The sequence below is a fragment of the Salvelinus fontinalis genome, chromosome 2, assembly GCF_029448725.1.
Source record: "Salvelinus fontinalis isolate EN_2023a chromosome 2, ASM2944872v1, whole genome shotgun sequence".
Classification (NCBI taxonomy): Eukaryota; Metazoa; Chordata; class Actinopteri; order Salmoniformes; family Salmonidae; genus Salvelinus; species Salvelinus fontinalis.
Window position 1 is genome coordinate 72376622 of NC_074666.1, and position 17702 is coordinate 72394323.

Here is a 17702-nt window from a genome sequence, read left to right on the forward strand (position 1 = left end):
CACAAGGTGTAGGATGGTGATTTTCCATACAAAGTACCCACTTGATTTCAGCATTGGCATGAACCTCTTCATGCTGTAGTTACAGTATCCACCTGAGATGGCAGACATAGCAGCACCACACCTGGTCTGTAGCAGGAGCTTCTTGTGGCTGAGCTGCTGCTTATACTCCACTGCAGCTGGATCCGGCTCTGCAGTTTACTTCCTATTTTTCAATATCACAGATTTCGGTATAAATTGTGCTAATTACCCATGAATAAATTTACCCGATTGCGTTTTTTTAAGCCCAATTTCCACAGCAGGAAGTCGTTTGGATTGGTATTCAAATGAATCTGACCTCGATGTGTAAATGCGATGGTGCCGTTCTCCGCTTCCTCCCCTCATCAAGGCCTGAGACCATTCAGGAATCGCAAATTACAAATCAGTGTTCATTTCCTGCTATTTGGATCAACAATTCAAAGGAGGGTGGCTGTTATCTTGCCACAAAAGAGAAGCTGTGGCATATGGGCTTTGTAATTGTAATTCACCGTGTGCCAAGTATAGGAGATTTTGGTCAGGTCTGGACTATGAACAATTGTCTGTTAATTACATAACAAGTGTGAATTTTCAACAGAGGTTAAAAATCTCTAGTCTTTGAAAACCTCTCCACAGCTGTAGTTAACCTGTGATGGGTCACGTTGAGACCTAAAATGGCTCTCCCACTGTATGTCCTGGCTAGCACAGGAGAACAGATGCAGAGAGCTCCTGGAAAGGGTAGCTGCAGGGTGTCAGACAGACCTTGAACAAACCTTAAGCAGATGCTTAAGCCGCCCTGACAGATATGGCCAACGTCAGTCATCCTACCTTGGTCAAAATCACCCAGTAATGTCGATTAAGAAATTAACATACAACAGTACTTTCATTGCCCAGGAAACTCTCTAAATAAAAATACATCCCTGTAATTTCCAATTTTTTTATACATTTTTGCCAATGTGAATTTAACCTGCCAAAAAACACATAACTTTATTCTGTGCAAACATACACATTTTGAAGAGTTCAAAACATCAGATCTTTACAGTTGAGTGGCACTGACATTATTTTCATAAACCACTTCCTGGGGCTGACTTCACCTCAGGCTGTTAGAGCAGAGATCTGACCTGAGACTGACTGCTTACTGCTTATCAAATGACGGAGGAGTGAGTGTGCAGAGAGACAGGAGGCCTGTGTGAATCTCTCTGCTAAGAAGATGTAACGCTGCGTGACCTCACAAGGTTATGCTCAAAGTCAGCATCTGACGCCTCCGCCAGAGCATGACAGGAAACAAGACCCCGCTGTGTGTCAAGTCAAGACGTGGGAGGTGGTCTTGAACCTGCGCTTGAGAGGTGACTGTGTTTGACAACTCAGAAAATACTAAGCACTGCCAGGTCAAAGGGTAAATGACAAGCACTGTTAAGGCACCCCATCATCCAGAGGTCAAAGGTGGGGTCTGGGTGGAAATTTGACAGGAATGGCTGACTCTCTGTTGCTCTTGTGCACTGGTCATTATCATATGTTATCACAATTAGAAATGTTTGAAGAATGGCATGGTCACTTGGTGCTGTTTTGAACAATACAATCGACTGGTGGCAAAGAATGTAGAAAAGTCATGTTTTGAAGGTGTCACTTGAGGATTGTGTATAGGTCTAAGAGGTGTGAAATTGAGGGTTCTTACAGTAGTTCATTGGCCCAATTCTGTGTTTGATACACTGTATGGGGCTTAAGATAAACCTGATCCACATGGCATATGTCAGTAGAAAAGCAAAGGGAGGGATAAAAGTTATAACGTCAACGAGTGGGATAGGTTTTACTACATGTAGCTAAAGGTTCAAATGTAATCACTATGGTATACTGACATGAAGAAAATAAAGTGACTGCAAAACGCATGTGGCTCAATTACCTTCTAAGCAACACGTCCTCCACAATCCCGAATGGGTCATCACCTCTTCGTTCTTCTTGCTGGTCTCGTTATCGCTGACCGACTTTGACTTGCACGTGCCGCGCGAGTACAGCCAGTAGTCCGTGCCAACCGCGATGGTCATGAGACTGAAGGCGGCAAATGCGCCGACCGTGGTCAATAGCATCTGAACTCCGCGGTCAAACAGACCCATATTTCCGCATTCCATGAAAGGGGGACCCCCTTTCCTCTTGATATATAGGAAATAAATATTTGAAAATTTACGGGACCAAACCAAACTAAAAAAATGGGATATATTTGAGCGAAAGGAGGGGGAAGGAGGTGGATGCGGTAGGAACCTTATGGTTGCGTTTGGGTGAGGACTGACTAAGAGAAATTGGGTTTGCTTTTAGGGTAGTTTCGGGAGGAGGACGCAGTGATTCTCTCTCTCCAGATGGGTTTACTAAATGTTACCCCAAATATAAGAACTATGGACAAAGTAATGGCCTCTAAAATGGACTAAAGCGTCAACTGTTATCCCTATGACTACAACTAGCCTACACTGGCAGTTGCAGCATAAACCTACTAATGTAAAGATAATATTATGTATAATATACAATCACAGTAAGTGATAGGTAGAGAGAGACTGTAATATAAATGGAAAAGGGGATAGCCTCAATCAAAATTCAGTAGGCTATTACGCTTTGAGACTAGCTTTTGTCTCATGCTTTACAGTGTAGCATTCAACACGCTGGCAATGTGTTTCTTGATATGCAATGTTTGCAGATAAGTACTATTCTATGGATAGCACTGAATGAATATGAGCTCAAATGTATGAAGAGAAGAGGGTGGGGGTGGTGTTAGAGTAATGGTAGGTTTACAACAATTCTGCCTGGCAAGTCAATACGTCTCTTAGATGCGAAATTAATTACAATTATTGTTGGCATATAATGCTGAATTTGTATATATTTTATGTTTAATTATGTTTGAATAACCCTTGTCAGGGCTATTATAGTCAAGATGGAAAAGCAAGGAGAGAAACAGGGACGGAAAATGAAGGACAGGGAAAATAAGAAAAGCAATTGTAAATAAATGGACGATTCAAGTCCAGTGGAAACAAATTAAAATAATCCTGGGGTCTATATTATATAAGAAAGTAAAATACTATAGGGCTTGCATCAATTTGACAAATCAACCAACAATGGAATGAAGAAATCAAGCCCAATGAATAAATGAATTAATTAGTAAAGAAACAGATAAATCAGGTCGAAAACAAATTGAACAAGAGCTAGATTTCCTTTTTCCTAAAATTCTGATCCCCAGTTTCCATATGTAGCCCTTAGCTCTTTGAAGGTTTCCGCCGAAAATGGGTATTTGCGGTTGGAAAGGGTGCAGTCGACGATCCGGAGAGAGCGGGGTGCATCCAGCAAGGCAAGCCGACCATTACTCGACATAGAGCCGGGAAGAGGAGAAAGAGGAGTTGGGGATGCCGCCGGAACTGATCCGTTTTAGTACCACTGTTAATACTGTTGTTACTTGGATATCCAAATTCACGGTTGTATCACACCCAGAACCGGAACCAGAACCTTCCCATTTGCACAGCCCTTGCACCATGTAAATCGAAAATAATCTGATAGAAAACTCAGTTGCAAATCAAAGCAAAAAACGACAGTATATGTTCCAATCCTTGTTCCTTCCCTTGTTCGTTCAGATGACAGCGGAGTTTTTCTTCTGAGGGTGTAGGAGTGTGTAGCTGGGCTAGAAAAATATTACACAACCGGAGGAAGAGACCAACAGCACGCCACGCCGACCCAACAGCACAGATCCACAGAGCCGTTGAGAGGGGCGCAAATTGGAGTCCGTATATTCTGGATGTCAGTGTCAGCGATGCATTTAATTGAGGTTTTCTCCTCTAAAACGATGGTTTATGTCAGTGTTTGAATGCTGATTGTAGTGCTGAAGATTATGAGTATATTTTCTTCCCACATTGACTGACGCTATACTCTGGCTTTAGTAGGCTACAGTGCTCGTCCACCGATGCTGGAACGATAGCCTATTAAAGATTTTAATTCCATTTCTGGAGTGGCTGGAGTGGAGGGAGGGGTGAGTAGGGGGTGCGGGGGTTGCGGGCTGGTTTGTGTGTGTATAGGTATATGTGTATGTGTGTGTGTGTGTGTGTGTGTGTGTGTGTGTGTGTGTGTGTGTGTGTGTGTGTGTGTGTGTGTGTGTGTGTGTGTGAAAAGAGGGGGGTGGGGTTAGTTAGAACTGGTGGAAGGATTATGGAGAACTGTATTTTATATTTAAACATTAGCATTATAAATCCTGACGTGCTTTGGGTTATTGCCACCCCAGGTTTTTCATGATAGTTTATTCATTGTGATCATAATGTTCCTAAAATAATCCCCCCAAATGATTTATTGGATTGAGTCTGAATTGCGTGACTCTACTATTTTTCTTGCTCGCTTGGATTGGACTTTGGGTGCCAGTTTCTCAGATTTTGGTTTCTCTCCCTCTATCATCTTTTGTTTAATCACCAAATAACATTTCCATATTTTGACGCAGGACAGCCTTATGAGATGGACTCGCTTTTGGGCTGTTTTCAGACTTGGCCATTTTGATCCAAACAATCACAGTGTAATTTATAATTGCAAAGCAATCAGATTTATTAGCTCCTGCCACTGCCAGCTAAATATTTTCTCGGTCCTATACATGTAATTACTCCATGCACCTTCACTGCAATAACTCTGAATGAGGAAATAAGCAGTAGGAAGCCAGAGAAACGCGCGCTGGTTGTCCGCCACTGCTCTTGAATGTGTGGTCCAGTCTCAGTGTTGAAAGGACAGCTCCCTCCGCGCGCCGAAAGCGTCGTTCAGTGTTCAAGAGCTTGTCTCCCCCTAGCTTTCATGCGCCGCAACTGCAATTGAGCGTTTAATTCCAACAGCTATAGAAAGACCTACGGAAGTCCAGAGAGGACATATGAATAAAAAAAATATTCCCTCCTATTGTGGAGATATTTTCTTGTGATCATGACATAACAACAATTGTTAAGTTGAGATCACAAGGTCATTTTCTAGTGATCATTACACAACAAACGTTGTTTTGTCGAGTTCACGAGATGAACTCTATACATAGGAGTGGATGTATTGATGATAGCTTGACAATATGGCTAAGGCAGAGCCAAGGGTGGATCAATGCATCCATTTGTATTTTGATAAGGAATTAACCCAGGCAGAAATAGCATTTTGTCTGGCAGTTATATATTGCTTCCAGTTTTGGCTCCAGTACAATCACATTTTAAAGACATGTAAAAGTGATGTTGCACTACATTTTAGTCATTTAGCAGACGCTCTTATCCAGCACTACTATTTTAAATTGAATGTTGAATGTTTATGGCAAGAAAAGTTAACATTGAGGTTTGTGGTTGCAGACTACCAATGAAAGTTTATTTGAATTTCTTGAATAGTTTTAACAGGAAGGTTGGCCTGTCAATAGCAGCCAAACACAGTCACAAACAACAATTAAAAACTAGTACAGAAAAATCAAACTAGTTAAACAGGTGAAGTGAATCACATGTTGAGGTTTCTAAATACTCAAACATTTCATGAAGGTTACTGTCACGTTCCTGACCTGTTTTCCATTGTTTTTGTATGTGTTTAGTTGGTCAGGGCGTGAGTTGGGGTGGGCATTCTATGTTATGTGTTTCTATGTTGGGTTTAATGTGTTGCCTGATATGGTTCTCAATTAGAGGCAGGTGTTTGACGTTTCCTCTGATTGAGAACCATATTAAGGTAGGCTGTTCTCACGGTTTGTTTGTGGGTGATTGTCTTCCGTGTCTGTGTATGTCGCACCACACGGGACTGTTTCGTTTTCGTTCGTGTATGTAGTCTGTTCCTGTTCGTGCGTTCTTCATGTTATTATGTAAGTTCGTTTGTTCAGGTCTGTTGACTTCGTTTATTGTTTTGTAGTTTGTTCAAGTATATTTTCGTCTTCATTATTATTATTAAAATCATCATGTATTCCACCTACGCTGCATTTTGGTCCAATCCTTCTCGCCTCTCCTCATCCGAGGAGGAGGAAAAATATGACAGCCGTTACAGTTACAGTCTATTTGTCATTTCAGCCATAAGGACAGCACCGCCATTCATCCAGTTATAAAAATCATCTCACTGACACATTTCTGGCGGCAGGTAGCCGACCAGTTAAGAGCGTTGGGGCAGTAACTGAAAGGTCACTGGTTTGAATCCCCAAGCTGGCAAGGTGGAAAACAACTGCTGTTCTGCACTTGAGCAAAGCAGTTTACCTCCCAAAACCACTGTGTAGATGACATTGATCAAGGCAGCCCCCGGCATCTCTCTCTGATTAAGAGGGGTTGGGTTAAATTCGGAAGACACATTTCGGTTGAATGCATTCAGTTGTCCGACTAACTTGTAATTCCTCCGTTTTTCTTATATTGCTGGAGGTTTGATAAGAAGACCCAGGCCTATAGGATACTGACAACAGTTGTGCTCTTATCAAAGATCTTAGATCTTTGTAGAGTCCTACCGCCTTTGGTCCACTATGACAGTGCTGTCAATCTATCATCAATATATCCACTCATATTTATAGAGTTTATCTTGTGATCTCGACAAAACAACTTTTGTTATGTTGTGATCAGAAGATAAATAAGTTGGGATCTCGACATAACAATGCAATAATTGTTGTATTAATATGTGCTCTCTGGACTTCCTTAGAGAACCAACCATAGGCCTACCATACATTTGTGCAATTAACTCATGCAATGTATGGCTATAGTTTGCGTATGGATATTTTTCTGCCATTCCATTAGGGCGGAGTCCTGTCGTCTCTTGCTCCTCGAAAGAAGGCCCATTAATTTGATCTTCCTGGTGATTCTTCAGTCCAACTCTTCAACTATGGCAGGCTTCTCCCTCCATCACTCATCTCTAATGTTTACCCAACCCAGCCATGTACACAGATCTGGGGGCCCATTAGCCCGTGTCCCAGTGGCTTTACAGAGCAATTAGCAAACAAATAGCACTGCTAGTTTTGGCCAGGGACTCTGTGATCTCAACAATCCGATGGAGCAAATAAACTGATGCATGAACAATGGATTGGGACTGGGAGCTGGGTTTGGGTCCACAGTGACTGTTGCATAGGGTTGGAGTAAGATGTCAACACAAGATCGACATGATCTGGAAAAACTCTGGGCCTAGTTTTAGGTACAACCTAACTGGGCCAGGATATTTTCCTGGGCAAGTCATATGATCAGGAAAACCTGCTGGCCATAGTCATCCGTCCTAATTTGAGTGTTTTTATAATGCAGGCCATTTTGAACCTGGTTACTAACTGTATTGGCAGTCCCTAGCGCCCCACTCATTAATAAGCCTGATGTATTAGACCCATGGGACCCACCTCTGATCTACACAGCCCTTCCATTGGATATCAAATAAACACTTGAGCCTATAAGGTGAGCAGAAACCTGGCCCTGGCACACACATACCACTGGCTCTGTCATCTGGTCTGTGAGCTTCATCATAAAAGAAAAGTCATCATCATTTTCTTCCCAAGCATTAGGTTATGAGCTGTGGCCAATGTCTCCGTGACACGTTTGGACAAGGTGATGTGTGTTTCTCTTACTTCAGCATATATCAGTTCTGAACAGAGAAACTCTCCCTCACACTGTAGGTCTTTAATGTGCGACTGAGATGAAACATTTTCATCGGTGTCTTGCTCTGAATGGAAACCTCACATACTTTTTTCTCAGCTCACTGTGTCCTCTCTCTCTACTTATTTCTTCCTCCATTCCTCTCATCTGGGTCAAGATGAACAATGCTTAGTCTCTGTAATCCCTAGTCCTGTGGTAAATGCATTTTTTCCTATGTCAATAAACAGCACCTTCATTTCACCCTCATATTTGTGTGTATTTTTCATCTGTCTTTCTGTGTGTCTTCGTTTGCTTGTCCTTCCCCTTTTTTCATCCAATCTGGATCCCTCACTCACACTACCACTACCACTACCACTACCACCAGCTGGGAGGGGGGCCTTGTGCTCTGACTAAAGACCTCTCTGATTCACCGTCGCGGCCAGGATTTGGGACACCCTCGCGTTTATTAAACAATTACCCCTGACAGGCGAGCCTGCACCAATCAGAGGGAGCCCAGTTCCGCACCCACACAACTTCCAAATGGACTCTTTAAGTCAATCTGTAGGTCCGGCCTAATCAGCACCCCTGGAGCATTGGCTTAAGGAATTTTAAAGTAAATTGTGCTCTGGAGTAAAAAAGATGGAGGAGAGGGAGGAGTAGGAAGAAAAGTGTTGGCCCACTTTGAAGGAGGCAGCAGCCCTTTGAACGCTAGTCTAGATCCCTGTTAACTGAAGGTGATCCCCATTAAGTGGTAGTCTCTGGGTGAGGTTCTACCCTGGAGCCGTTTGGTCTCTGGGGTCGATCTCTCTAGTCTCTACAGCTCTGCTCTGAGGCAGGGAGGAAGGGATCCCAGAGACAGGGCTGCACTGCTGCCATAGGGGCTAACAGTACAGTGCATCATGTGCTTCTGTAGTCTATATTAACAGGGTACACAATGGATATGGTTGTGTTGGACAAACTGCATGAATCCACCAAGCTCATCCCATTGCTGACCTCACTCAAATGTCATCCCTTGCTTTCATTTTCCAGTCTGTTTCACAGGACAGTGTAAAAATACAACTATTTCTTCCCCTCTAAATGGATAGCATAATGTTTTCATTGTGGCCATTGACAGTTATTTTAGATAAAGGTGATGACTGGCAGCTGGCTTCCAGAATAACTAGACTCATTCACCAGGGGGTGCTAGTCTTCTCTTCACCAAGTGGATGTGGGGGGCATGGACCTACTTATTGTTTCTCATCGTTACCAACTGATAGACCACAGTCTCCATAGCAGTCCCATTCTCAGACTGAGAGTAGCCTATGAACCAGGCTGCCAGTGGAAACATGTCCCTATGCCACAAAATTGTTTGCATTCCAGTTCCATCCAACTACATTCAGACAGTCAAAAGACAACGTACCAAACATCTTCCCTGCCACCATCCCCATCTTCCTCCCCTCTCTCCACTAGATTGATTATCTGTGTAATGAATTGAATCACTCTCATGACAGGTGCCACAATTCCTCCCTACCCCGCTATCTACTCTTCCCTTATCTCTGTGTTCCTCTATTCTTCTGTTTCTCTATTCCTCTGTTCCTCTGTTCCTGTATTCTTCTATTCCTCTGTTTCTGTTTTCATCTATTCCTCTGTGCCTCTATTATTCTATTCCTCTGTTCCTCTATTCTTCTATTCCTCTCTTCCTCTATTCCTCTGTTCCTCTATTCCTGTATTCCTCTATTCCTCTGTTCCTGTATTCCTCTATTCCTCTGTTCCTCTATTCCTCTGTTCCTGTATTCCTCTGTTCCTCTATTCCTTGGTTCCTTGGTTCCTCTCTGTCCTGTTCCACTGTGTTCTGTGGTGTTGGCCTGTGTGTTAGCCTGTGTTCTTCTCCACTGTTCTGCTGTGATCCCCAGTCTTCTGCGTCTTTGTTTAGCTGTGTTCTCCAGTGTTCTGCGGCTGTGTTGCATGTTGAGGACACTGCCCCGTCAGCAGCGGTTCCTCTCTGATCCCCGGGTGCCTGCTCTGAGCTGAGCTGAGTGAGCGTTCTGACATGTCTCTCTCTGCTGCAGCGCCTCAGCTTCTTCACCTGACTGGTATTCTGTGGCTGTGATCCACACAGGCCGCCTGGATGGCATCCAATCAGGGTTCAATACTGGGTCATTGTCTTCGTTACCCAATGTTCCATAAAAGGTATGGGGATTGTGCACAAAATTGTGAATGCCCGCTGGAGCATTGTATCTTGTGCACATGTTGGTGAATGTATGCAGATGTGTAATGCTTGATATGCTTTGTTCATGGCTCTCTATCTGGCATAACCTTATGTGATTTCCCTATGCACAACGTCAGGGCTATCAGAAACACAGCCTACATGGTGCATCAATGTAATTGTGCAACTAAAAACATGAGGGCTATGCATGCTTTCTGGCATGACCAGTCTACATGACCCTCAATGTCTCAGAATTGGAGCAGTATGTGTTCAGTGCCTGGTGCTGTTGAAGGCACTAATTGTTACTGCTGTGCTATGGAGAGACAGTGCTGTGCTGAGTGAGGATGCTATTGTAGTGCCCAGGGGCAGACACACAGGTATGTGTGCGACTCAAACTGACAGCAACTCACTTCAAACTTACCATCTGTCTTTTCCCATTTAATTTCTGCTTGTGTTCCGTTTCTAACAGACATACAGGCTCAGCAAGGGCCTGATTTGTACCCTCAACACACACACACACACACACACACACACACACGCACACACGCACACACGCACACACGCACACACGCACACACGCACACACGCACACACGCACACACGCACACACACACACACACACACACACACACACACACACACACACACACACACACACACACACACCTCTCTTGCTATCCACTGTTTTCCTCCCTCCAACTCTCACCCTCTTCCCATAATCAATCAGGTGTGTGTAATGGATAAAGGGGAGGGGTTTGTCCAAATTTAATGGGGGTATGGCTGGAGGTAATGAATGACCATTCTTTCTCTCGCTCTCTGCTTCTATTTCCTGGTGTGCCACTTCAATGCTTGATCATTCTCTCGCTCTGGCCTTTCTTCATTAATCAATCTTTTTCTATGGTGTGAATGGGCCTAAAGCAAATACAGTGCATTTGGAAAGTATTCAGACCAATTGACTTTTTCCACATTTTGTTACATTACAGCCATATTCTAAAATGTATTACATAGTTGTTTTTCCTCATCAATCTAGACACAATACCTCATAATGAGTAAACAAAACCAGGTTTTTAGAGTTTTCAAAAAATGTAAACTGAAATATCACATTTACCTCAGTATTCAGACCCTTTACTCAGTACTTTGTTGAAGCACCTTTGGCAGTGATTACAGCCTTGAGTCTTCTTGGGTATGAGGCTACAAGCTTGGCACACCTGTATTTGGGGAGTTTCTCTCATTCTTCTCTGCAGATCCTCTCAAGCTCTGTGTCACGCCCTGACCATAGTAAGCTGTTTATTCTCTGTGTTGGTTGGGGCGTGATAGTGACTTGGGTGGGTCATCTAGGTGAATTTGTATGTCTATGGTGGCCTGATATGGTTCCCAATCATAGGCAGCTGTTTATTGTTGTCTCTTATTGGGGATTATATTTAGGTAGCCATTTCCCCATGGTTATTCGTGGGATCTTGTCTACATTTAGTTGCCTGCGTGCACAACAGTAGCTTCACGTTTCGTTTGTTCGTTTTGTTGTTTTTGTTCGGTATTCATTTATTAAAGAATAATGTACGCCTACCACGCTGCACCTTGGGCCATTCCTTACGAAGATCGTGACAGAAGATCTCACCAAAAACAGACCAAGCAGCGTGGCCAGGAGGAATGGACCCTGGAGGAAATCCTGGAGGTAGCAGGATCCTGGACAAGGGCCGGGGAGTATCGCCATCCGAAGGAGGAGATAGAGGCAGCGAAAGCGGAACGGCGACGATACGAGGAGATAGCTCAACGAAGCAAGCACAAGAGGCACACGGGGAGATTGGCGGAGTCAGGGTTCAGACCTGAGCCAACTCCCCATGCTTACCGTGGGGAGCGAGTGACCGGTCAAGCACCGTGTTATTCGGTTCTGCGCACCATGCCTTCAGTGCGCATCCACAGCCCGGTGCGCTCTGTGCAAGCTCCCCGCAGTTGCCGTGCTAGAGTAGGCATTCAGCCAGGACGGATTGTGCCGGCTCAGCACTCCTGGTCTCCAGTACGTCTCCTCGGTCCAGGATATTCTGCGCCGGTTCTACACACTGTGTCGCCAGTGCGCCTTCACAGCCCAGTGCGTCCTGTGCTAGCTTCCCGCACTTGCCGGGCTGGAGTGAGCATCCAGTCAGGAAGGGTTGTGCCAGCTCTGCGCTCTAGACCTCCAGTGCGCCTCCACAGTCCAGTACGTCCTGTGCCTCTTCCCCGCACTCGCCCTGAGGTGCGTGTCATCAGCCCGGTGCCACCTGTACCGGTCCCACGCATCAGGCCTCCAGTGTGCCTCCACAGTCCAGAGCTTCCGGCGACAGTTCCCAGTCCAGAGCTTCCGGCGACAGTTCCCAGTCCAGAGCTTCCGGCGACATTTCACCAAAATTTCACCTCCTCCGACGGGCCACAGTCCGGAACCTCCTCCGACAGTCCACAGTCCGGAACATCCTACGACGGTTTACAGTCCGGAACCTCCTACGACGGTTTACGGTCCGGAACCTCCTGAGACGGTCTACTGTCCGGAACCTCCTGAGACGGTCTACGGTCCGGAACCTCCTGAGACGGTCTACGGTACGGAACCTCCTGAGACGGTCTACGGCCCGGAACCTCCTGAGACGTTCTACGGTCCGGAACCTCCTGAGACGGTCTACGGCCCGGAACCTCCTGAGACGTTCTACGGTCCGGAACCTCTTACGACGGTCTACGGTCCGGAACCTCCTGAGACGGTCTACGGTCCGGAACCTCCTGAGATGGTCTACGGTCCGGAACCTCCTGAGACGGTCTACGGTCCGGAACCTCCTGAGATGGTCTGCGGTCCGGAACCTCCAGCGACAGTCTGCGGTCCGGAGCCTCCAGCAACTTCCGGCGACAATTCCCAGTCCAGAACAAAAACAACAAAAGAACAAACGAAACGTGAAGCAACTGTTGTGCACTCAGGCAACTAAATGTAGACAAGATCCCATGAATAACCATGGGGAAATGACTACCTAAATATAATCCCCAATCAGAGACAACAATAAACAGCTGCCTCTGATTGGGAACCATATCAGGCCACCATAGACATACAAATTCACCTAGATGACCCACCCAAGTCACTATCACACCCCATCAACACAGAGAATAAACAGCTTACTATGGTCAGGGCGTGACAGAACCCCCCCACCCCCCCCCCCCCCACCCCCAAAGGTGCGGACTCCGACCGCAAAACCTGACTCAATAGGGTAGGGTCCGGGTGGGCATCTTTGATGGATGACACATGGCATCGGGTGCGGCTCCGGTGCGGGGCGCATGGAGGCTCCGGACCGCCGACCGTTGCTGGAGGCTCCGGACCACAGACCGCCACTACTTTTTTGGGATATAAAGAAGGACTTTATCGAACAAAAGGACCATTTGTTATGTAACAGGGACCCTTGTGATTGCAACCAGATGAAGATATTCAAAGGTAAGGGATTATTTTATTGCTATTTCTGACTTTCGCAATGCATCTGCTTGGTTGGAAAATGTTTTTAATGCTTTTCTATGCGGGGCGCTGTCCTCAGATAATCGCATGGTGTGCTTTCGCCGTAAAGCCTTTTTGAAATCTGACAACGCGGCTGGATTAACAAGAAGTTTATGTTTTAAATGATGTATGACATTTGTATTTTCATGAAAGTTTAAAATTACGATTTCTGTAATTTGAATTTGGCGCTCTGAGGCACACCTAGCCCAAAGAGGTTTTAACTGACTTCCCTAGTTAAATGAAGGTTACATAATTTTAAAAAAAGATTGATGGAGGCCACTGTGTTCTTGGGGACCTTCAATGCTGCAGAACTGTTTTGGTACCCTTCCCCAGATCTGTGCCTCGACACAATCCTGTCTCAGAGCTCTACGGACAATTTCTTCGACCTCATGGCTTGGTTTTTTCTCTGACATGCACTGTTATCTGTGGGACCTTATATAAACAGGTGTCTGCCTTTCCAAATCATGTCCAATCAATTGAATTTACCACAGGTGGACTCCAATCAAGTTGTAGAAACATCTCAAGGATGATCAATGGAAACAGGATGCACCTGAGCTCAATTTCGAGTCTCATAGCAAACGGTCTGAAAACTTATGTAAATAAGGTATCTGTTTTCTTTTTTTTTATAAATTTGCTAAAATTTCTAAAAACCCATTTTCGCTTATTCCATTACGGAGTATTGTGTGTAGATTGATGAGGAAGATATTTTATTTGATCAATTTTAGAATAAGGCTGTAACGTAACAAATTGTGGAAAAAGTCAAGGGGTCTGAATACTTTCCGAATGCACTATAAGTTGGAAGACTTATGAGACCACTATATGCTAATGTTCCCATGTTCATTTCAAGGAAATACTTCATCTGTGAGGCTCATCCCCCCCTTTTCCCTGTAGTCCACCACTCTCTCTCTCTCTGTTTCTCTCTCTCTCTCTCCCTTTGCTGGTTCCACACTCTGGAGAGCAGAGCACAGGGAATCAATATGTTTTCAATTTACAGCAGTGACTCGCTCCCTCGCATTCTAATCAGAGCTTCTGGCCTCCCTTACTCCCAGCCACAGAGACACAGAGAGAGGGCGGGGGCAGACACACAGACACAGAGATGGACAGAAAGAGAGATGGACGAGAGTGAGAGTGAGGATTTTAGAGTTTGGTTTTTGTACAAAATGCTGGGTTTGGGAGATGGATCAGAGTGTAGTTTCTGCAGTCCTCATATTCCAACATCCCGTTCCAACTGCCTCTGCTCATGACATCATTGATGCTCTGCAATGGCTGCTTGTGATAGTACTGTAATCTGATCTGAGACCTGTTGGTACGAGAGAGCTGTGGTGTGGTGTGAGCCGAGATCGTACTGAGTTCGGTGGTAAAGAAGCAGCAGGGGGAACCCAGCAGATCCAGCTGTGACAGCGGCAGAAATACAGATGTGCTGACTGCTCTGTTTCCATGGAAACAGCACCAAGCCTGCCCTCCACCCCACCCGCATCTTCAGCTTGCACACACTACGCTACATACAGCTTGGTTCACACTTACCTATAGATGTGTCATAAAACATGTCTGTGAATTGCTGGGTCAATGTCCATGTATATTCCATGCTTCATTATTTGTGTTAATGTATTTTTGAGTTGGTCTATGCGTGCGACTGTGTAAGTGTGCTTGGGAGATTGAGAGATTGCTTTACATAGCAACATAGTAGATGAGAGACTCTGCAGGAAAAGAAAAACAGGGACAGTGAAGAGATAAAAAAATACATACATATATTGACCTTATTTAATCCATGAATGGCGATAGCTATAAATAGTTTCCCCGGTTTCAGCACTGGCCCACTGGACATTTCCCGACTGCTGCCGCTTCTGAGCAGACACTTTGTGTGTGAATTTGTGTGTGTGCGCTTTAAAGAGCCTGCATGCACAATATGTTCAGGGGGTGTATGTTGTATACGTCATGATCATCTGAACGTTGATTTGTGCACATTGGTGAGGGTGTGTGTACATTTGAATGTATGTGAATGGGCACTCTCTCTCTCTCCCTGTCTCCCTCTCTCTAGCTCTGCAGTATGCTGTGGCTCTGTATGCAGGACCATCTCTGCCTCTGTCTCGGCATTACGTCACAAAGAATGGTCTGAGACAAGAGTTAAAGCTTTATTTTGATTAAGACACAGTTAAACGCAGCACAATGATTTCATTCTGTTTTTTCCCTTTTTATTCCCAAGGGTATGTCGTATATGACCCTAATTCGCTTGTTATAACAGATCACAGTTTATGAAACCAATCAATTATAGTATTGTTCTAATTTCATCCACCAGTTTTCACTTTCTTATTCCATATCTACAGTATATGTTCGCGTTGGTACACAGCTTTAACTATATGGTATTAGTAGGAAGAGAGTAGGGGGGTGGGGAGGGGTCTGCCAGCCCAGCACCAAGTTAAAGCAGGCGAGCTGAATCAGATTGTGCTTGCTTCAGTGGTATTGGAAGACTTGACCTTCCCAGTCACAGCTCTTTTTCAATCCAATCTATTTAGTTTAGCAATGTGTCACCACCAAAGCAGTGTGGTGCGAACATGCTGGGGAATCCCAATGTGAAATCAGGGCCCGTATTTAATCTCCCTGAACCCAGTGCCTTCGGGAGGAAAGATGAAGCACAGAGACACATGACTTAGAGACACAGGGAAATATTCAGTATTTACAGGGGAATATTGAACCATTGAACCACTCTCTAGGCTTTTCTTTGAGTACAATGCCTCCACTTCTGTCTCAACCAAATCCTTTCCCCAACATACTCTTCTTCTGTCCTTTATTTCATAGAAGGATGCTATGGTGATATCTTATTCTCTTCCTTCCCTCGTCACTCTGTCCCTCACACACCAGAGCTGCTTGTGAGTCACGGTGGCAAATCACCTCATCTCTCTCTGCTCCATTCTGTATGCTAGAAGTGCACTGTCTACCTCCTCACTTTATTGAACTGATTTTAAACCTGCACCATCCCTAACCTTGACTGAGGGACAGAGGCAGTGCCATTATGATGGAGGTGGGATAAATGCAAATGCAAATAAAATAAAATAATACATTTGCAGGTTGCAGGTATAATAATAAAAACATCCAACATGCATATAAATGAATCCATCAGTGAGTAAATGGATGAATGGTTAAAACAGTGAACAAATTTCACTTTGAGGAACACATAACACATGGAACAAGAAAGACATTGGAACTATCCTTTGACACTCATCATCAGATTCATCTGATTCTCTCTTGACAATTATATGCATACTAATGATAGGCTATGTGTTCATCACAAACAAGTACAGAGATACAGTACCAGTCAAATGTTTGGACACACTTACTCATTCAAGGGTTTTTCTTTATTTTTACTATTTTCTACATTGTAGAATAATAGCGAAACGATCACAACTAGGAAATAACACATATGGAATCATGTAGTAACCAATTTTTTTTCTCAATGTAGCGTGGTTCGTTCTGCGTTGTGTAATTCTTAATGAAGACGCTGCCACAACTGATGGTCTGCTCGTTGAAATCTTTTTATTTGCCCTGCACACGAAGAGACAACACACACGTTACCCTTGGTGCAGTCTCAGCTCTCCGGCACCTTGCTAGCCGAGGGTCAGGCAAAAGAGAACGATAAAGTGGTATGGGGATACAGATAACCCGCGATGGGCCAAACCAAAATATACAAAACTTTTACAATCACTTGTATGTACAATATTGGAATGAAAAAGTGTTTGTACACCAAATAAAAACATTAGCTATGCAGCTGTAATTAAATAAAAAAATACACTGAATTATTATTATTATTATCAGATTATTAACATTCCCTCTTGACCTGGCCTATTTGAATTGGTCCTTGTGTGCAATTTGGTGCGTAATCTAGGGGAACAACATCACACTGCTACATTCACCCCCACTGTTTTACACTAGATTATAGGCCCAAAACAAAACACATTACCTCAAAGGTAACAAAGCAAAGAAAGAAAAAAAATTCACACCCACAGGGCGACAGAGTAACCCAGTGTAGTCCCTTAATTCTAGACCCACAAATGGTCGATCAGCTGAAAAGCTATCCCGCGAAGGATTAGGAAAAATAAGGGGTAGCTAATCCCTTATTGAACCGTATACGAAAAATGCCATATACATTTTATGCCGATGGACTACACACAAAGTTACATGATTTGTCAAATATATTAGACAAATCCACAAATCATTCTAAGACATGCTTAGATTCCTACATTCCTACAAAAGAAAAGGTAGGCAATATCCTACCGTCACTGAGAAACCAAGAACTGTTTCATTTCCTGTGTAGACATAGTTTGGATTAGCCTATCTACTGGCTTAATAAATCTACCTAGTCTAGTCCGAACACCCTCACCCACAAACCTAGCAGGAATGTCACAGACAGCACTAACCCTGCTCAGAGGTCTAACCTCAGGATGGGGAGTACTACAGATCCGCATCTCCGGAGCCA

The 17702-nt window shown here is 44.3% G+C and overlaps 2 protein-coding genes across 3 annotated transcripts in view; one reads left to right on the forward strand and one right to left on the reverse strand.

Moving 5' to 3' along the window:
• The window catches only part of LOC129825171 (voltage-dependent calcium channel gamma-2 subunit-like), a 69001-nt gene extending 65002 nt beyond the window's left edge, over nt 1–3999 (reverse strand). Inside the window, exon 1 of the mRNA XM_055885052.1 lies at nt 1913–3999. Coding sequence (XP_055741027.1) covers nt 1913–2138 — 226 coding nt within the window. The 5' untranslated portion in view covers nt 2139–3999. The remainder of the gene's footprint in view (nt 1–1912) is intronic.
• Nucleotides 4000–4189: 190 nt separating this feature from the next.
• Nucleotides 4190–17702, forward strand: part of LOC129825047 (uncharacterized) — a 34993-nt gene continuing 21480 nt past the window's right edge. For both annotated transcript variants that reach the window (XM_055884767.1, XM_055884776.1), the window contains exon 1: nt 4190–9719. In XM_055884767.1, coding sequence (XP_055740742.1) covers nt 9658–9719 — 62 coding nt within the window. In that variant the 5' untranslated portion in view covers nt 4190–9657. The remainder of the gene's footprint in view (nt 9720–17702) is intronic.